We start from the raw sequence: 22,283 nt of genomic DNA on the forward strand, positions 1-22,283 counted from the left end.
ATTTTGAGCTAAAAATCTTCAAAAATACTGTTGTGTGGTCTGTTTTGATATTAGCATGGGGACAGTCGCAACTGTTGCAACTGTCCCCATGGTATCAGTCATGACAAAACACCATGTGCTAACTAGCCACAGTGACATTGACACATGTAAACAGTGTCACTGAATAGTCAACAAAACAGTGATTCAAACTAGGTAGGTTTGGATTAATTCATACAAAAGACCAGGACAGTATGACAAAAATACAGCTCATGAAAAAAGCTACTTTCATACCTTTAAAACAACTTGTCTTGATAGAAGCAGGACCAGATGCTCAATATGGCCTCTCTTCTTGGTGGGCAGAGGGTCTAACTGGGCATGTGCAGCGTGAGTTTCATCACTCTAGCATGTTTCTGATTGGAGAAATAAGGCTTGTTGCAACCGTCCCCTGTTGCAACTGTCCCCAGTCTCCCCTATTATTTATATTATTATTATTATTTAGTCCATAAATATATAGGTTAAGCCAGTGGCGGTTCTGCCTATGTTGCCACCCTAGGCAAAATTACTGGCTTCCGCCCTTCCATGTTACTACTCCTACCGCGGCGCCAGTCGGCCGCGGCACCAGGCGGGCCTGCCATGGCACCGGCCGCTCACCTGTCAGATCCGGCAGACCTGACTGGGTGGTTGCGGTACCGGCCAGTGCTACGGCCGGCTGGCCTCATGCCGACCGGTGGCTTTTTTTATTCAGACAAGATTTTGTCTATATAAAAAGTAGCCTTTTTTCCAAAAAAGGGTCTTGAAAAAGAGGGGTCGTCTTAAAATCAGGGTCGTCTTTTATGCGGGTCAATATGGTAGGCTAGTCTAGAAAACTAGTGATTTTTTTTTTTTTTTTTTTGAGGACGCACTTTTTCTTTTTCTTTCTTTCTTTCTTTCTTTTCTTTTTTTTTTTTTTTTTGGCAAAAACCGTCCCTGGGCTAAGCAGTTGTCAACCTACTAATCTCCAATGCTATAGGCCTATTAGGCCTATATGCGCTCCATCTATCACTCTATCTATCTGCAGTGCCGTGCAATGTCACGATTGTATGGCATTACCAATTAAATGTGTTCTTCCATAATTATGAGAGACCGAGAGTGACAGTGATTATATCACATGAGCCATTGTGAAACAATTATGATTCATGGTCACACACTATTAGAGTATTATAATTAAACTGATTATATCTTCATGCATTTATTTTCATTTTATTTGAATGTAGCATAATTTGAAATTAGTCCATATACTAACAGGTGTTGAATTAACAAAGTCATTGGTTTACGATTGGAGTCATTGACTAATAGTAATTTCACAAAGTTGAACAACAGGGCACTGGATTAATTTAAGCTTGACTTCTAGCCTGGTCTGGAGCAGGCTAAGGCTTAGGCTAAGTTTCCATGGTAACTAAAGTGGGATTAATTTCATGAAACCAAGTTAATGCTAATTATAGCCAGGTTTACTGGCCAGGTTAATCTTGCAAGATAATCCACTTTTCATGAAACCCATTAATCCCTAATCCTGGCTAGATTAAGCCAGGATAGCTGCTAAATCCAGGTTTAAAGCCTAATCTAGGTTTCGTGAAATAGGCCCCGGATCTACATTTTTAAGACTGGATCTGTTGGATCTGTTGTGTTGACTGAGTTGTCACTGACAGGAGGGTCATAATATAACTGGAGATAATATTAGCTATTGGTTGAAGATGAAAATGAGACGTAACAGTTTAATTATTTTTGTCATCAACTTCACTTCATGTTGTAAATAAGAGCTAAACACACACTGCCTCTTTAAGAGCGCTCCTCTTCCTGGAGTCAATCAGCAGTTGAACCCTTTCCGCTTCTGTCTGATCTCAAACGTTACGAGTTCTATTCTGCCCAGATATTTCCTGCTTCTCACCTCTGACAGTTTAAAGACGAGTGGAAACAACACAGTGTGAAGGACAAGAGCCGACAAGCCCGTTTACAGCAGATCAGTGAGTGACTGTGAGGAAAAGCTGATGTTTGCTTTGAATTGGAGCACAACTCTTATCTGTTGATAGGAAGTGAAACTAGCAGACGTTCACTGTGACTGAGAGGGGAAATGGCTCAGCGAGGAATTCAGCCGGACTCGGCGAAGTTTTGCTGTTCCATCTGTCTGGATCTGCTGAAGGATCCGGTGACTATTCACTGTGGACACAGCTACTGCATGAGCTGTATTAAAGACTGCTGGGATGGAGAGGAGTACAAGGAAATCTACAGCTGCCCGCAGTGCAGAAGAACCTTCACACCGAGGCCTGTCCTGATGAAAAACACTATGTTAGCAGACATAGTGGAGGAAATGAAGAAGATGGGACTCCAAGCTGCTCCTCCTGATCTCTGCTACGCTGGACCTGGAGATGTGGCCTGTGATTTCTGCTCTGGGAGGAAACTGAAGGCCCTCAAGTCCTGTCTGGAGTGTCTGGCCTCTTACTGTGAGCAGCACCTCCAGCCTCACTACGATGCAGCTCCATTTAAGAAGCACAAGCTGGTGGAAGCCACCGTGAAGCTTCAGGAGAACATCTGCTCTCGTCACGATGAGGTGATGAAGATTTTCTGCCTCACTGATCAGCAGTGTATCTGTTATCTCTGCTCCATGGATGAACATAAAGGCCACTGCAAAGTCTCAGCTGCAGCAGAAAGGAAAGAGAGGCAGAAAGAGCTCGGGGTGAGTTGGCAAAAAATCCAGCAGAGAATCCAGGACACAGAGAAAGACGTGAAGGTGCTTCAGCGGGAGGTGGAAGCCATCAATCGCTCTGCTGATAAAGCAGTGGACGACAGTGAGAAGATCTTCACTGAGCTGATCCGTTTGGTTGAGAAAAGAAGGTCTGATGTGAAGAAGCAGATCAGATCCCAGCAGAAAGAGGAAGTGAGTCGGGCTGAAGAACTTCTGGAGAAGCTGAAGCAAGAGATCGCTGAGCTGAGGAGGAAAGACGCTGAGCTGGAGCAGCTCTCTCACACACAGGATCACATCCATTTCCTACAGAATTACCCCTCGCTCTCATGTCTCAGTGAATCTACAGACTCACCCAGCATCAACATCCGTCCTCTGAGCTACTTTAAGGATGTGACTGCAGCTGTGTCCAAGCTGAGAGACAAACTACAGGAGCTTCTTAGTGAGGAATGGTCCAAGATCTCACTGACAGCGACTCGAGTGAATGTTTTACTGCCACAACCGAAGCCCAAGACCAGAGCTGAGTTCTTACAATATTCATGTCACATCACACTGGATCCAAACACAGCATTCACACGTCTGTCATTATCTGAGAGGAACAGAAAAGCAACATTAATGACAGAAGAACAGTCATATCCCAGTCACCCAGACAGATTTACTGGATGGAAGCAGGTCCTTAGCAGAGAGAGTCTGACTGGACGTTGTTACTGGGAGGTGAAGTGGAAGGGGGAAGTTGATATGGCAGTCTCATATCAGGATATCAGCAGAACAGGGGGCGGGTTTGCATGTCTATTTGGACACAATGACAAATCTTGGTCATTGTATTGTTACAACATGAACCGTGGCTTCATACACAACAATATCCAAACTAAAATCCTGCTCCCTGTGTCCTCCACAGTGGGAGTGTACCTGGATCACAGAGCAGGTATTCTGTCCTTCTACAGTGTCTCTGAAACCATGACTCTCCTCCACAGAGTCCAGACCACGTTCACTCGGCCTCTCCATGCTGGACTGCGGCTTTACAATAACGGAGCCACTGCAGAGTTTTGTGAGCTCAAGTAGACAGGAGTGATTAAAGCAGTCCTGTCGTCTATTTCTATAACATCTGTGTTGGTAAGCGCTTGTTTCTGTTGTGTTTCTGCACTGCACTGGCCACAGGTCACCTGTCACTCAAACCGTGTGGGCGGGATTATGACTCTCTTTCCGGGTCTCAGTGTAACAACATCAGTTGAAATACAACAGATGTGTCTTTTTTTCTTTTTTACTCAAGAACTCCACATATATCAAATATTCTGTTGCATTGTTATTTTGCTGCTAAAAGCTCATTGCTGTGGTTTCTCAGTCCTGCACTTCCCAGACGTCACCTGTGGCAGATTTTGTTCTTGGTCCTTGGATAGGTTGAACTCCATCAGTTGACAGTAGAGAGAAGCCAAATGAACTGCACTTCACAGGGAAATGTAAAAAAATATCACTGATTAAACTGTTGAAGAGGCTCTTTATGATTCTTAACTTCACTCAATATTTACTGTAACATGTTTTTGCTCTTCCTGTATTACTGCTTAATGGAGTCAGAAGTGTGTTTGTTGATTTTGTTTCCAGTACTTTGTAACTATAATTTTTTTTAATGCACTGCAAATCAAATGTTTCTTCTCCTTTTGTCAGGGGAAAATGATTCATGCGGTCGAGGGTGAGAATCACGAGAATGCTGAGATAGAGACGCCTGTTATGAGATTTTACTGATTACGTGTGTCAACCAAGTGAATGTTTATGAAAATGAATAAAAAATCTTTCCAAGAATCAACAGTGTTTCTTCTGTTCTCGTTCCAAAAAGTCCATCAACCACCTGAAGAGAATCTCACAATAACAGGACAGTTTGTCTTGACTGGTTTACCTGCTAAAACACAAAGAAGTGCTGTAATGCCCTCCATGAACAGTAGAAAAGACAAAGTGACAGGAGGGAGAAATACCTGCATTCAAAAGTTATTTATGACATTTTACTGTGTCTGGGATGAAATGAAACCAGCTTTGATCGACACTTTTAGCTCAGAACTGAACTGCGTTTTCTTCACCTGTGATTGTGGACGCCATTCCCATTTTTCTTCTGTTATGAAACCAGAAATTTGGGGAATTTATTGAAATTTAAGGGCCACTTTGAAATCCAGTGGCAGGGTGGCAGGATGGGGGGCGCCAGGCAGTAATTTCGCCTAGGGCACCAGCATGGCTAGAGCCGGCCCTGCTCATCATCATGGTTAGGAAGAGGTCACGGTTAATGTTAAACATTAGTTAATATGGGAATATAGTCAGTTCTTGCTTGACATGGGAATTGAACCCCAGTGGAGGGACAGTCCAGTTGACTGACCCACCCACCACCCCACCTGTCTCCTAACATGCTGTTTGGCGCTTGCTTTACACTATGTGACCAAATTGAGAAAACAAACACTTCAACATGTCCTTGGTTTGCAGAAACATACCATGCCAACATTTTCTCAGAAGACTGGGATGATCCCCCAAAAATGTCCTTGTAGATAAGCTGGTTATGGATGTTAACATAAAATCCACAATGTATTTTACCCCCTGAATTTAGGGTATGTTTAGAAAAGGGAGCATTAATAGTATTCATAATACAGGTCTTTATTGCTCCAGTGTGAATAACATTGCAAATTAAACACATGTAACACTTGTATAGACTGATACAATAACTGAACTACTGGACCAGTTCTAGGGTCGAGTGGGGTGGGAGTGTATGAGTGTATGAAAATAGACCATAGACCAGATACACTGTATGGACAGAAGTAATGGACCACCTAAACATTACACCCACTGGAGCTTTCATGACATCCCATGCTAAATCCATAGGCATTAATACGGAGTTGGTCCACCCTTTGCAGCTATAACAGCTTCCACTCTTTTGGGAAGGCTTTCTACCAGATTTTGGAGTGTGTCTGAGGGCATTTTTGCCCATTCATCCAGAAGAGCTTTTGTGAGGTCAGACACTGATGCTGGACAAGAGGGCCTGGCTCGCAGTCTCCGTTCTAGTTCATCCCAAAGGTTTTCGATGGGGTTGAGGTCGGGGCTCTGTGCGGGCCAGTCAAGTTCTTCCACACCAAACTCACCCAACCATGTCTTTATGGAGCTTGCTGTGTGTACTGGGGCACAGTCATGCTGGAACAGAAAAGGGCCTTCCCCAAACTGTTCCCACAAAGTTGGAAGCATAGAATCAACCAAAATGTCCCTGTAAGCTGAAGCATTAAGATTTCCCTTCACTGGAACTAAGGGGCCTACGCCAACCCCAGAAAAACAGCCCCATAGCATTATCCCTCTTCCACCAAACTTTACAGTCGGCACAATACAGTCAGGTAGGTAACGTTTTCCTGGCATTCGCCAAACCCCAACCTGTCCATCAGACCGCCAGATAGAGCATGATTCGTCACTCCAAAGAACACGTTTCCACTGCTCCACAGTCCAGTGGCGGTGTGCTTTACACCACTCCATCCGACGCTTGGCGTTGTCCTTGGTGATGTGAAGCTTACATGCGGCTGCTTGGCCATGGAAACCTATGCCATGAAGCTCCCGGCGCACAGTTTTTGTGCTGATGTTGATGCCAGAGGAGGTTTGAAACTCAGCAGTTATTGAGTCAGCAGAGCGTCGGCCTCTTTTACGCACTATGTCCCTCAGCACTCGGCGACCCCGCTCTGTAATTTTACGTGGTCTGCCACTTCGTGGCTGAGTTGCTGTGGTTCCTAAATTCTTCCACTTTGCAATAATGGCACCTACAGTTGATCGTGGAATATCAAGGAGGGAAGAAATTTCACGAACTGACTTGTTGCAGCGGTGGCATCCTATCACAGTACCACGCTCGAACTCAGTGAGCTCTTTAGAACGGCCCATTCTTTCACAAATGTTTGTAAGGCAGACTCCACGGATAGGTGCCTGATTTTATGCACCTGTGGCAATGGGACTGAAACACCCAAATTCAATGATTAAGAGTTGTGGCCCAAAACTTTTATCCATATACTGCAACCTTGACATTTATGAAAAGTACAATATTGTTAACACTTCATTTTAAATTCAGTTCAAGGTGTTTTTCAGTTTGAGTTATGGTTTCAAAATGGGTTTGAATTCTATTCAAAATCCAGTTCCATTTCCAATCCAGTTCAGTTCAGAGTTGTGTTGCTGAATCAGTTCAGCTGAAGGGAACTACCGCTCTGGCAGTGAGTTTACCAACAGTCCATCTGGCAGCAGTGAATCCTCTCACTGGCATGATGTAGCAGGGTGTCTACAAACGTAGTCCATGGGTTTGGCTCGCCAGCTTGCCTCCCAGTGTTTGTGTCGTCCTGCACTCACCATGGAAAGATCTTCAAGTCCAACTTCAAACAGGTACACAACATAAAGACAGGTCATGAAGAAAATGAATTAGTCTGTCCATATAAATCAACAAAATAAAGTGTTACATTCACTGTGAGTTGTAACATTACTATGTTGTTCATCCAGGCAGTGGTGTAGTCTACGTGATACGCAGGTATACTCCGTATACCCACTAGAAAAGGTCCCGAATTTCCCTATAACCTCTTAAAAATGCGCAAAGATACGTATCACTATGTTTTTTTCACTTTCCCGTTCATAAAGTCGCCTTCTCTGTGTTACAAAGCCGGCTCTTTTGATCATATTTCGGGGGACACTACAGCTGGAGCTAACGTTAACGTTTCAGAAAGGGAGCCTGTGTTTGTGTGTGTGTGTGTGTGTCAGTGGCGGCAGCAGAGATTTTTTCTTGCTGGTGCTGTAGTGGGGCTGAATCATTCAGTGATGGGGCTGATGGATGTATCATATGGTAGCCTTTAGTTGCGCAAAAGCCAGACACGTGGGATTCAAAAGTAAGTTTCAGATATGTTTTTACCAATGCCGCTATTGATTCACAAAACAACAGCGTTTTTCGTGTTTAATATACAAGTGAATTGTGTCAGCAACATGGGAGACAACCCGGGCTACACAAGAGCATAAACAATAACTTAACAGAACTTCCGAGCCAGAGTGCACATCAGTCACACACCAATCCAGCAATCAGCATTAAATGCGTGCTTTTCAACTTAAAAACAATGTCTACTACTATTCATATTACACTGACAGACAACAACGCCAACAGACAGCCTACATTAAAGTCAAATAAGGAAAACAGCAGATGCCAGGCTTTGTAGGAGTTGTAGGACAAATCGTATGCAGTAAACAAAACTATAATTAAAACAAAAACCAAGAATCACCCTTTGGAAGTCCATAAGCAAAACCAGCAGGCTTAACAGCAGTAACCGAGTGACATGTTCTGTCTCTAACCATCTCCTCCGCTGCGTTTCAGCACCACTCACAATGCAACACCTACAATAGGTTATACACACACCCACTTCAATCAAAAGCACTGTCCATGGTATCAAGTTTTCATTAACCGTACCTACACATTTTACCAGGGACGGTTTTTGCCATGGGCAATGTGGGGAACCGCCCAGGGCGCAATCTAGGCTACTTGGGGGTGCACGAGCTCCCTCAAAAAAAAAAAGAAAAAAAAAAAAAAACGTCAGTTTTCTCCTACTATATTGACCCGCATAAAGACGACCCTGATTTTAAGATGACCCCTCTTTTTCAAGACCCCTTTTTTGGAAAAATGGGCTACTTTTTATATGGACAAAATCTTGTTTGAATAAAAAAGCCACCGGCCTGCATAAGGCGGGCCGGCCGCAGCACCGGTCGGTACTGTCAGGTCTGCCAGATCTGACAGGTGAGCGGCCGGTGCCGCGGCCGACTGGTACCGTGGTAGGAGTAGTAACATGGAAGGGCGCAAGCTGGTAATTTCGCCTATAGGGCTGCAACCGCCACTGCATTTTACCATTTCACTGCACAAACATTAATAACTTCGAAAATATACAGAGAAAGCTAGAATTTAAATGTAATAATTCAGTTATTTTCTTGGTGGTGCCATGGTGCACCAAATTCCAACTATCAATTTCAATATCTCAGGATGGTTTTTATAGTTTTCCTATTTTCTATGTATTCTTTTCTTCCTCTATTGTCTCTTTTTTCTTGTTGCATTATAGAAAATTAACTGAATTTTGGCCAGCGCTCTGCACTTGTTGCTGATAACCTAATCAGTACAAAAGGATGCCCAGCCACATTGGACAAGTTTTTGACAAAGACGCATTTTGAAAAGCAATAAGATTGTTTCCTAAAAATGGATGGTTGCTGACCCCCTTTCTGTCCTGAGGGACTGACTCTGATTTTTGCTGTTTTTCATTGGCAGGTTGCAGGACTCGTTGGTTTGACTTCGACAATCCCACTGGGCAGGGGGACTATGAGACCCTCCTCCAGCTGGAGATGGTATTTCCCAATGAGGTCTGCTCCCAGCCTGTGGCGATCGAAGCCATGACTGTGTCTGGTACTCCTGCGTTAAAGACCGGTGACATCCTCCAAGTGTAAGCCACAGGACAGACATGAAACCCCCACACTGTTGATAGATTAACAGACTAAGTGAATACTGTGTCTGCAGCTTCAGCACAATGTTCAGTGGGATGATGGCTACACATCAACTTTTCCCCTCGAATTCTAAAAAATGCCATCATTTAGATACAGAATATTTAGAAACATTTATGAAAGAATGGGACGTTGAATTTCCAGTCTACAAGGATGTTTAATTTTTAAATCTCATTGCCCAGTGATGGGGGTTCTCGGCCCTTCCTGTGTTAAACAGATTGCCTCTTGTGTTTTGCAGGTATGATGCCACTCATGGGTTTGCCTGTGTGAATGCTGAGCAGCCTGGCGGAAGACGTTGCCAAGACTACAAGGTGCGCTTCACCTGCCCGCTGTCTTTCTGTTTGGTGCACAATCAGTGGTCATGAGGACAGACATGACACTGCAGCACGCCACATTACTGTTTGAAAGCACATACATAGTCATGATTATTAAATAGATGCTACAGAAGATGTTAAAATAATCTAATCACTTGTCACTTGTGACGGTGTATTGTCCTTCAAAATGTTGCACTTGTATACAGATAGCTCAACAATATTTTGATTGCATTATTACAGCATTTACAAATTGATTTTGCTGTTTTTTGTTTTGTTTTGTTTTTTTTTTCACTCCAGCCTTCACTAGTATCTATGGACAGATGCACCGTCAATCAACATCCATATCATATTGCTTTGCATCAATACATATCAATTATGTGACTATGTAAATAATATAAGTAAATATGCAAATTCATATCCATTTTCCATAGATGACCAGATGTCAGAAAACTTAATAACATGGCTTATTGTGGCAACTGTTCCAGATAGTCCGGCGGCTATGCGAAACATCGTGCACTTTACGGTACAAGCATGAAATTTGGCACCCTGTTAGAGCATGCCTTAAGGATCTGTCACGCCGGAGGTTGGTGGAGGACCCAAATGCAGGAGCCAGGAGGCACGAAGCTCAGAATACAACAAAAAATATTTAATAAACTCTCAGGAAACGCAGGGAACACGTGACAGCAAAGACAATAACTGGACAAGGAACAGAACTCAAAACAGGACTTAAATACACAAGAACTAGATAGCTAACAAGACACACCTGGGGAAGGGGCTGGAGCACAAGACAGGAGAACACAGAGGATAGGCTGAGGGAAACACTGGGAGGGATCACAACAATCAGGGATAATTGCCAGACACAGGACAGGTGTGGCACTGGGAGGGGCAAACCAGACTAACCAGACACAGGTGAAAATACTAATGGGAACAGGACAAGAGACCACAGGAACAGAAAAACAAGTGTCCAACCAAAGTACAAAAACACAGAAAACACCAAACCATAACAGGATCGTTTTTGGCTATAGGGCCATCGCAGGATCTTGATCCTGTTGGCTAATCCTACATTTTCAAGGATGAGGAATACAGTGGTACTATTTACAACATGCTAGCAACTACATATTACGACAAGAAAGTGTGACAACACAAAGTTAGGTATGATGTAGGGTTGCCAACTTCCACGCAGACAAATAAGGGACACAATCCCTTACTGATTGAGGCACACACATTGAGGCTTTATTCCCAAAATGTCAACAGAACGGGCAGCTTGCTCAGAGGTTAATACTGAAATGAGGCCATATCACACTCCCTAGGAACATTATAAAATAAACAGGCTTCATTCGCAAAATGTGGACAGTGATATGCACTGACTGTAACGTTGCAATTATTCATTATTCATTTAAGGGGCTTTCACATAGCGCGCGGTTTGGGCCGCGCTCTGCGGTTACAGCGCAGACGGGCGCAGAGCAGCAGAAAAAAAAATCTCGCCTATAGTAGAAAGCACAAACATCATATATCTCTGCTGGTTTTTCAGTATTTTACCTGCCTTGAGAATTCACCAGTGTGTTTGTTGCTGCTGTTTACATTCCACCGGATACAAATTCGAAAAATGCACTCCAGGAATTGTATGAGGTCATCAGCAGTCAAATGGCAAAACAGCCAGATGCAGTTATTATTTTTACTGGGGATTTTAATCAAACAGACCTCAGAACTGTTCTGCCAAGATTCCACCAGCACATCCACATCCCCACCAGAGGAAACAACACACTGGACCATGTCTACACCAATGTTCCTGGCAGCTACCGAGCCCTCTCTCGTCCTCATTTTGGCCAGTCAGACCACATCTCCCTGCTTCTCCTGCCTACCTACATCCAGCTGACAAAAAGGGTCAAACCAACTGTAAAAACAGTTAAAGTGTGGACAGATGAAGCTACAGCGGCTCTACAGGACTGTTTTGAATGCACAGGCTGGCAGATGTTCAAAGATGCTGCTACCCAGGAGAACCATATTGACCTTGTAGACTACACAAATGTGCTGATGATGAGAAATGCCATGTTTAATGAATCAATTAAGAGGGAACCACATTTTAATTTCATTATACAACCTGTTGTATAATGACGAACAAACTTCCTTGTATTCCTTGTATATTTAAACACACCTGGTATTCTCAAGTTGTTGGCTATCTCTCTCCATGATTGGGCTTTTTTCATGAGATCACGGTAGGACTGTAGTCTGGTGCCGCACAGCTCTGCACACAGAGCTGTTAGCTCCCGATTCTTTTGTTGAAAGCTCAAGAACAGACCGGAGTCAGTCTTCCATTTTCTGATGCAACATTTATTATGGTCACATATAAAGCAAGGCAGCGCTGGTCTCAGTGTGACAGAGCTCCCGCAGGATCTCAGTCAGAGTGAGCCTCGATATCAGGAAATGATACACATTTATGTTCTTGGGCTTGGGCCTGCCCCGTACATAGGTTGGACTTAAACGCAACCGAGAATAATTGGCCAGTTACCCGGACATGGACAGGCCAACCACTGTCCATGCCTTGCTCCCGGAATGTGTGATGCTATGTGTGTGGATGTTGACTGGGCGTGTATCTAATGCAACAGACCTAAATAACAAGATAGAGAAAGTACATCTGGCTCCTGCTGTGTCTGTCCTCTGCTTAGCAGCCAAGCTGCCCTGAACTATGTAATACATTGGATAATGCAAGAAACATTGAACTATACGGCCAATTGTAACAGAGCAATAAGAAATACTTCACAAGTATTTACATTAAATGCTATATTATGATTTTATATATAAATACAAACATATACACACATATACACACAAGTTGTGAGGTGGGTTTGATTATTTAAATATTTATTCATGTATTTTAGCCTGTTAGGGTTAGGGTTTATTCTTTTATTTTCTTACTTGTTTGGGTTTAATATCTAATCCTTTATTGGTTGGTTTTTGGTATTTTATTTCATTAACCTTTATTTGTACTGGTGTGTGTATGTGTGTGTGTGTGTGTGTGTGTGTGTGTGTATGTGGTGAGAAAACAAAAGGATGGTGTGGTGGTGTGGTGTTGCTTTATATGTTAAAATGACCATTTCCTCTCCTTGGAAAAAGATCATGATGGTGAAGTTTGCTTGTAAATTTTGTTTTCCAATCTAAACTTAAATTTTAAACCTTCTGGTCTGAATGAGAAACCACAAAACAGAGACCATCTCCGACCTCGAGGTCCTTTTCTCTCAGTGATGGGAAGAGATCTTGATTGAGGACAAAAGCTCTCATTGTGAGGATGATTTTTTAAATTTTTTATTATTATTGTTATTGTTATTATTATGATTATTATGTTTTTAAAATGATTACAAAGACAAAACAATTAAAATAAAGGTGCGTTGGCGGAGCCCACAAGTCAGTCATCTGGTAAAATCTGTCGTAGGTTCAGACTGGTGAGGCTGTGAGGAGAGACTGAGATCTCAGTGGGAGTTAAACGACAGCCCCTTTCTCTGCTCCTCCTTCATTTTCTTCTTCTCGGCTTTTCTGAGGGCCTTCTCTCTCTGTTTTTCTCTCCACTGCTCCTCCTTCACCCGTCTTTTCTCCTCCTGTTGCAGCAGGGTCTTCCTCTTTCTCTGCTGATGCTCCACATCTTCTGGGCAGCCTTCCACTGCGGGAACAAGTGGACAGGTTAGTTTGGAGTCTGCCTGGAAATGAACTGCAGTAGAGCTGAGGCACACGGTGCTGACACTGTGCTGCCTTCAGGTGTTTTGCTGAGTTAGCTGACTGACTCACCTTCACAGCTGCAGCAGATCCTGTGCTCTTTCTTAAAGGTCCTGGAGATCTTCTTCAGGTTGTTCTCCTTCTGTCTGTTGAAGTTCCAGGCCTTGAGCTTTGCCCTGAAACCCAGTTTGACCTCCAGCTCTTGGTCCTGGTGATCTGCTGTGGTTGCTGCCTCCTTTTCTCCCTCGGCTCTTTCTTTCTCTTCTTGTGCCTTCTTTTCTGCCTCTCTCTCGGCTCTTTCTTTCTCTTCTTGTGCTTTCTTTTCTGCCTCTCTCTCGGCTCTTTCTTTCTCTTTGGCCTCTCTCCACCTCTGCTCTGCCTCTCTGGCCTCCTTCTCCATCTCCTGTCTTTTCATCTCCTTCATTTCGGCCTCTTTTTTCTTCCTGTGCTCTCGCTCTCTCTCCTCCTCTTTCTCCCTTTCTTTCATCAGCCTGAACTTCTCCTCCCGCTCCTCCTTCTTCCTCTTCATCTCCTGGGCTTTCTGAATGTGAGGAGGGCATTCAATCATCCACAGCCTCCGTCTTTTAAGCGCTTCTTTTATCCGTTCCCGTTGGCGGCTCAGCCTCTCCTGGAAGAGCTGGGGATCCACGGTTGCTGTTGCAACTTGTGGAAGGCGTGTAGGAACCAGCAGCAGAGACTCGGTCTGCTGCTGGCGGGCTTGTTCAAAAAGTGATGAGGAAGAGGAGCCTGTCCCCTTCCTCGTGTGAGTGTTTTTCTGGTCCTGCGACATGCTTGTCAGTGTTCCTGAGGTGCAGTTGTAAAAGTGACCCAGAGCCCAGTGGACCTTCACTGCTGCCTGATGATGATGATGATGTCATAAAGAACAATGGAGCTGCGTGCTGATTCTCAGTTGTGATGGGAATTCCGGAAGCAGCCTGTCAGTCTCATGTGGAGCCGACCAGCGGGAACCAACTCCCATCAGGACTAGTCATTCACTGTTATCATCTGGTATCACTGATCAGCTGTCAGTGCAATCACAACAGTGGTGGAAGAATAATTTACAGTTCTTTTGCAATGAAATGAAATGTTAAGCAAAACAGGGCATTATTTAAAAGCATTATTAATTCATTTATTTATTTATTTTTTGTTGAATTTGATTTCATGCAGTGCTTTATAGTCCAGTAATTTTAGGCCAAAATTGGGGTCAACCTAGGACAAATTGCAAGAGAAGCAAACTCAACTGATTTTGTATCCTCAGTTTGTCCTGAGTGAGGGGAAAAAAGTCCCAAGAAATCCCAGTGGTGGAAAGTTTTGAAAATCACCTATTTATGACCACATATTACCAAAAAACACTGTTTTTAACACACAGGGAAAAGAGGTTCAAAATTTTACTTTCAGATATCTCTATAAAAATTCACAGGTTGATTACACACACAAAGACAAGAAAAAATTACAAGTTCTTTGAATTATTCTGTTTACACATGCATATCACACATTATCTGATTTGATATGTGCTAATTGGAATATAAGGAAGAAATGATAGAAGAGACATTTAAACAGTGAATTAAAAGGTTACTATATATATAGTAACCTTGAATTAAAAGTTTCTATATAACAGTGAATTAAAAGGTTATGATATATATAGTAACCTTTTAATTCACTGTTTTAATATCGGCTCTGGCATTTATTCCTTATATTCCTTATTAGCGCATATCAAATCAGATAATGTGTGATATGCATGTGTAAACAGAATAATTCAAAGAACTTGTAATTGACTTTTTTTTCTTGTCTTTGTGTGTGTAATCATCTTGTGAATTTTTATAGTGATATCTGAAAGTAAAATTTTGACCCCCTTTCCCCTGTGTGTTAAAAACAGTGTTTTTTTTGTAATATGTGGTCATAAATAGGTAATTTTCAAAACTTTCCATCAATGGGATTTCTTGGGACTTTTTTTTCCCTCACTCAGGACAAACTGAGGATACATAATCAGTTGAGTTTGCTTCTCTTGCAATTTGTCCTAGGTTTTTACATAAAATGACTGGACTATTAAGCATCACCTTTTTTCTCATTGAGCATATTATTTTGCAGGTTTGCAGTGTCAAACCTGAAGCCCTGATCCAGCATGTTGTTTTTACTGAACAATGTAAACTGTTTTGAAGAGTCATCATGTAAACAATTTTTCTTTGGTGTAGAGAATATCAACAACATCTCAGTTTGTGTCAACACAATCAGGAACCCAATGTGACTGTCCTTTCCTCATCTTAACCATTACCTTTCCCAAACTTCAGACATGACCTTTTCCTAACCTTAACAAAACCCTTTCCTAACCTTAACCAAGTAGCTAATGAAGGGTAAGCAAATGAAAGCTAACTAAAGTGGCTGAAGCTAACATTTGATTGGCTTAGACAGAGTGATGATAGGAATAGATGATAATGGCCTTGTTACCCACTGTAACGTCCATTCAAAGATAACAGTCATAGCAGGTGGATCACAAAAAAAAAAAAATAATAATAATAATAATAATCATAATAATAATGATAATAATAATAATAATAATAATAATAATAATAATAAAATCATCTGTGTTTGAAGTTAAAATTTAGCCTGACCTCTCCTGTTTAATTTTGTGGATAAAGCAAATATTAAGGTTAATAGACAACATTTTATGTTGCAGTTTTCCTAGTTTATCAAAAAAGTGATGAAATGATCCATTGCAAGCCAACAAGAACGTTTTTAGGGAGTCTCACTGCAAAAGATGTACGTACATGTATCTAATCTACGTTTGTGAATGCATGGATACGGATATAATAATAATAATAATAATAATAATAATAATAAATCCTCCTCACAGTGAGAGCTTTTGTCCTGAATCAAGATCTCTTCCCATCCCTGAGAGAAAAGGACCTTGAGGTTGGAGATGTCTCTGTTTTGTGGTTTCTCATTCACATCAGAGGGTTTAAAATTTAAGTTTCAATTGGAAACCACAATTTACAAGCAAACTTCACCTTCATGATTTTTGTCCAAGGAGAGGAAATGGTCATTTTAACATACAGTATAAAGCAACACCATACCATACCACCGACACAAACCATTGTTAAAATGGTAAATGGACTGCATTTCTAGTCTACTGATCATTGTAAGTGCTTTACAATGTTTGCCTCACATTCACGGCAGAGGCTACCATGCAAAGTGCCAAGATGTGCATCAGGAGTGGTGAGAGGTTCAGTATCTTGCTCAAGGACACTTCGACACAGGAGGAGTTGGAGATCAAACCGGAGCCCTCTGATTACCAGATGACCGCTCTACCTCCTGAGCCACAGCGCCCCTCAAGGAGAAGGTCACAGTTAGCAGTGATTTTTAGTGGAGTGCTAAACCTGATATCCAGCATTCGGAAAGTGTAAAAACATAGCACATCAAGGTTCATCAAATCAGGGAGGACAAGATATTCACATCTCACCAGTTGACTCACATCACTGTAGAAAACACTTAGACGTTTTGGAGGACAGAGCCTTCATTAGAGCGTTTAAGGTTAACACGTTACATGAGGTGATATATACACAAGGACAGAGAGCATGCTCAGCTGGGGACTGAACCCAGTTACACAAAAGCACTAATACATGAGAGGGTGTGATCAGTTGCTGTTTGATCACAGCTGTGCCATGCTGCCGCGTTACAGCCGTGACCAAATAGCAGTCCATCACACCCGCTTGTGTATTATCGCTTTAAGTGAATGTTTATTAATATTTTTTGTTTTATGTTTTTCCAGGTTCAGCAGGCGTTGCAAGTTGCAGGAACAAGAGATTCTAAAGCAGGGTGTCCCACCTCTAGATGCACCCATGGCAGGGCCTGAGAAGCTTCCTGTGGCCATGCAGAAAGGACCAACTCTGCTCTTCATCCTGCCACCAAACACTGCTGGGGAGGAGAAACTCAAGGGGGGACTGCAACCCCAGGCCGCCTCCCAGACTCCACCTCATCAAGCACTTCCTGCAATTGGACCGGCACCACCCATCTCTCTCCCCTTCATTTTCCCATCTGTGCAGCTTCCTCCAGTGCCTGGCCCCTCACAGGTGATGGCAGCACCTGGAACCTTACAGATGATGTTCTTCAACGTCCCATCACCTTCAGCTACGCCACCTCAGACGCAGCCGTCCAGTCCAGCTGCTCCTTACTCAGCAATACAGGAAGAGGAAACAGGAGAGGGCGCAAACTGGCAACGTCACCAGGAAATATGAAAAGAAGACAGATGTGATCCTCTGCTGTGCAGAGGATCACAGTGCAATAAAGCAATAAAGTGAGAAAGCCACCATCACATTTGAAGTACTTTGGCAACTGGTCCTGCGAAGAGTCTGAGACACAGTCATGACAAATGGAGGGCTGCACTGGAGACACGAGGTTACAGGAAAAAAGAAAAGAAGAAAAAGGAAAAGAAGAAAATTTATGTTTGTATTTTATTTTTATTTATTTATTTTTAAATGGCTTAGCTCTACTTTTCCCCTTGGATGGAAGTCTTTACATTGATGCCCCTGTGCCATTTTGTTGTTTTAGAGTGTGCTTGTGCTTGTGTGTATGTGTGTGTGTGTGTGTGTGTGTGTGTGTATGGTGGGGAGGGTGGTGGGGTTGTGTTTGGAGTTTGCGCCTTTCTTTTTGTTTTGCACATTTGTTTATGTTGCAATATATTTCATTGCTATTTATGTTAAACATAATTTTTACTGCTGTTATCGTTATTATCATAATTGTTGCCACTATGTTAAGAAACAAAGCGCTTTTCTTTCTCTTTTGTTCATTTTACTATTTACGTTGCACTGTATTACATTGCATTATACTGCATATTTTAGTTTTTATATATATATATATATATATATATATATATATATATATATATATATATATATATACACATTATTATATATGTTGCTTTGCCATTGTTGGAACTATGTTGAAAAATATAACATAAGTTCAGACATTTGTGTTTTGATATCTTTTTTTTTTGTCTTCTTCCTCTTCTCATTATTTAGTCAAATCATTACAGCAAAAAATCTACAGCTTTTAATATCTAGGCCTACATAAGACATAACAAAATATAATATATAATCTAGTATTATCATAATTCTCATATTTGTCATATTCTTTGTCTTCTCAATCATATCACAAGTTACTTGCTATTGTAATCTCTGCTGGTGCTATAGCACCAGCAAGCACCACCCCAGCGCTGCCCATGGTGTGTGTGTGTGTGTGTGTGTGTGTGTGTGCGCGCGTGTGTGTGTGCGCGCGCGTGTATACCCACTTGAATAAACTAGACTACACCACTGCATCCAGGCCCCAAACTATGGCGTAACGTTACAGCCTGGTGGTTTAACATGGCGCTGAGGCTGCAGCATCACTCTCACTCTCCGTTTTTACATTTGACAAAACTCAGCATGTTTCCTCTTCACACAGTGTACATTCACACACGGCTTCCCTATCAAGCCGAACATCTCACCTGCTGAACAGCTGGTGGTGTGTGTGTCTTTCTCCACACAGTTACAGCAGCCCTGTGCTAGCGGTCACTCCAGAGCAAACATCAGCGGCACAGCGCATCACGAGCAAAGACTCAATCAAACGGAATCAAGACTCACTAAAAACCGCTGTGGCTCAGTTAGATAAGCTCTTCGTGGGTTACTGACCAGGTACGTGTTGCTGCACAGGTTTCAGATAAACTCTTTTTAAAGTATTTCACTTACAAATTCCTCTGCTTCTCTCCTGCTTTTGTCTCTGCTGTCAGCTCCTTGTGCCGCAGCTGGGCTGCGGTAACTTCTTCTCTCGGTGTACTGGCGGCTTGCAAACAGCTTACAGTGCATACCGCCACCTGCTGTACAAGAGAGTGTATCGTCATTGTATATTTCTTAAATTAAACCATCAACCCTTGTGTCACTTAAGAAAGTCATTAGCACCACCCCACCCCCTCCTGTTCCCAGCATCCCCATCAGAGCCCACCTCTCTGACTTTATTATGTAATCTTTCTCTTTTGGCTTCATACCACTACCCAAACCCATTCCCCTGGAAATTACAATATTGCCATCAGTCCTGTAGTGTTTTCTTTGAAAGGTTTTCTTCCCCACTTCCTTTTAGCCTGACCCAATATGCAAGAGTATGTTTCTTTCTTCTTAGCTCCAGCGGTGTCTCTCCTGCTTCATTTAGTACTGCATTAATTGGGGTTGACTGAATTGCTTCTATACATAATCATATTGCTCTATACTTTCCTGTCACTTTTTGCAATGATGTCTTTGCTGCTGTTCCATAAACTATACAATCATACTGTATTGTTGACCTCACAATTACTCTGTAAATGCTAGTTAGTGACTGTTTATCTGCCCCCCAGTCACATCCAGCCACAGCTTGTATTTTTAACTTTAGTCCTCTGTCAATGATGGAACAGAATGCTCTCCATGACCTCTTTCTTGTATATTTAACTATCCCACGATCCACTGCTCTTTTCCTTTGATACTCTATAAAATTCTCTGGTAACATATTTTTCTTCAAAGCTCTGAATGCCTTGTTTTGTGCTCCTATAGCTCTGCTGCATTTCTCATTCCACGAAGGCACGGCATTCGTCCTACCCTGCGTTATTCTTGTTGGTGTCCTCAGAGGTGCAGCTTTTAGAATCTGTTCCGTAACATGAATTACACATTCCTCTAGGCTTCCTTCTAGTGTCACCAAATGCACTGACTCCTCACGACATACCCCAAAATTTTCCCAATCAGCCTTATAAAGCACCATCTGGCAAATGAACTCCCTTCTTGTGTGCAAACATTTACATTTACTATAGTGATCACAAGGAAGTGATCACTTCTTACGGTTGTATCATTTTTCATGTTATTCAGAGGCATTCACCAAACTACCTGACACCAGTGTAAAACCCAAGCATGACACTGTACTCCTGTTCACATCAACTCTGGTACCTTGTCCATTTTTTAGGCAAGCCAAGGATCTTTCATCCAACATTTCTTCCACCATTTCCATTATTGTCTGTCACTGCTGCCTCATACCGCCCCTGCCATTTCCTTGAACATTTCAAGCTTTCTACATGGATTACACATATTGTTTATCTTAATATTTCCTTCTTTCCTGGGGCTGCAAATATCAACTATTGTACATTTCATATCCTCAGGGGAAGGGACCACCCTATAGGCCAGGGGTGTCAAACTCGTGCCATGGAAGGCCAAGAGGCTGCAGGTTTTCATTCCAACCAACAACTCCACCAGGTGATTTCACTGATTAGTCCCGCCTCTCTGTTTCGAGGTAGGGTGATCAGTGAAATCACCTGGTGGAGTTGTTGGTTGGAATGAAAACCTGCAGCCTCTTGGCCCTCCATGGCACGAGTTTGACACCCCTGCTATAGGCCAACCCATCTTTGAGAAAAGCAGCACAGTCTCCACCATTTTGACTGTTGGCTCTGTCATGTCTCATACAGCTGAACCCTGGGATCACAAAAGCTAAATAAGATTGAAACCGAGTTTTTGAATTCTTGGCTATTGGTTATGAGGCCTCTTGCATTCCAATGTAGTATGTGAAGTATCATGATTAAGGTCTTGACCCTTAACCTGTACATATTCTCCAACTTCAGTTGTCAGCAGTGCATGCATCTGATCTGCTTTAATGTCATTCATATCAAGGAATCTTCCTACTGTCTGTGATGTAACATTAATGCTGTGGCAGATGAAGACCACAAAGTTCACTTTGTTCACTACTAGTGGACAGTGCATTGGTACAGGGTCTTGAGTTTGGACCTGATTTCCAGATATGTTATGGTGACTTTGTACCGCATTTCTTCGGGTCATTCCTCTAGAATTCCTGTTGTTTGTTCCTGTCTCCTATACTTTCTTTAGTGCCTCTGCATATGAAACCTTGTTTATTATCTCAAATCTTTGGACTTCTCTGGCTTCTTTCTGCACTACTCAGCCTCCGTAAGCAACACTGTGCTTGCCTCCGCAGTTACACCACTTAACCCGGGCATCCTTTCCATCACATTTTCCATACTCGTGCTGGCCTCCACATCTTGCACACCCTAGCTTTCCTTTGCACTGCTGTGCTGTGTGCCCTGTTCTTTGACATGTAAAACACCTGAGTGATTTTGGGAATGTATTTCTTCAAGCTGTAGCTAATTTGCACAGATTTAGGAAGGGTTTCCTCAAACTGAATACCATTGATAGGGTTTCCTTCAACGAGCCATCCCTGTTACTTTTAAGCCCTGTGGCATCAATCACTTTGCCACCTTGAATCTCATTTTTAACATCCTCCACAGACATACTCAATGGGACTCCTGCGATTACTCCTCTCAACTTTGGGCCTTCATCCTTTCACCCTTACATGACAACACTCTTTGTGTCTTTTGCTGCTCTTGTTTGCTGGATGCATGTATCAACACTCATTTGTTGTTCATAAATCTAGCATATTTAATTCTGCCAATCTCTCTGGTAAGTTTAATCGGATGATAGATAGCACCATCTTGATAAAATTCAAGTATTACTTTCCACTCATTTTTTTTTTGCTTGATCCATATATATATCTATATATCTATCTATCTATCTATATCTATATATATATATAGATATAGATATAGATATAGATATGTATATGCTTCTCACGCTGACTGATTCTTGATTTTTTTTTGGTATTGCTAGCGCTGCCAGTCACACCATCATCCAACCAACTTCTCACTCTTGTTATTCTTTCTCTCTCTTTCAAAGCCCTTCCCGGCCACTGAGACCTGGATATCATGCATTCCATTTTGTTCCCACTGTCTCTCACCACCATTTTTTGTAGGCAGACTTTTAATAGTGCTCATTAAAGGGTTACCAAAACATTTTAACTGTCTCTTAATCAATGAAATATACATTAATAAATTTTTGTGACTCATTTATTTTAAAAGACTATTTATGCATTTTAATGACTTATTTATTTACATCATGGTTTTTAATGTGGGTTACACCGTACATAGTCTCAATTAAAATAAAAAGACAAAAAAGAAATACATTGCATGCATTCATTCTTGGGTCAAGATTTCAGACAACGAA

General features: G+C 42.2%; 1 protein-coding gene and 1 long non-coding RNA gene across 3 annotated transcripts in view; both read left to right on the forward strand.

Moving 5' to 3' along the window:
- The window catches only part of LOC115366652 (uncharacterized), a 32,323-nt gene extending 10,253 nt beyond the window's left edge, over nucleotides 1–22,070 (forward strand). Inside the window, exons 1-3 of one of the 2 annotated variants that reach the window (XR_003928850.1) lie at nucleotides 6,944–7,072; nucleotides 18,751–18,896; nucleotides 21,957–22,006. This is a non-coding gene — a long non-coding RNA (uncharacterized LOC115366652). Of the gene's footprint in view, nucleotides 1–6,943; nucleotides 7,073–18,750; nucleotides 18,897–21,956 lie in introns of those variants that run through there. The other variant, XR_003928851.1, reaches the window with a different exon arrangement.
- Nucleotides 1,899–3,833, forward strand: LOC115366638 (tripartite motif-containing protein 16-like). The gene has a single exon (XM_030062183.1). The coding sequence runs from the start codon at nucleotides 2,087–2,089 to the stop codon at nucleotides 3,755–3,757; it is 1,671 nt and encodes a 556-aa protein (XP_029918043.1). The 5' UTR covers nucleotides 1,899–2,086; the 3' UTR covers nucleotides 3,758–3,833.
- Nucleotides 22,071–22,283: the final 213 nt, after the last annotated feature.

The sequence above is a fragment of the Myripristis murdjan genome, chromosome 1, assembly GCF_902150065.1.
Source record: "Myripristis murdjan chromosome 1, fMyrMur1.1, whole genome shotgun sequence".
Taxonomy (NCBI): domain Eukaryota; kingdom Metazoa; phylum Chordata; class Actinopteri; order Holocentriformes; family Holocentridae; genus Myripristis; species Myripristis murdjan.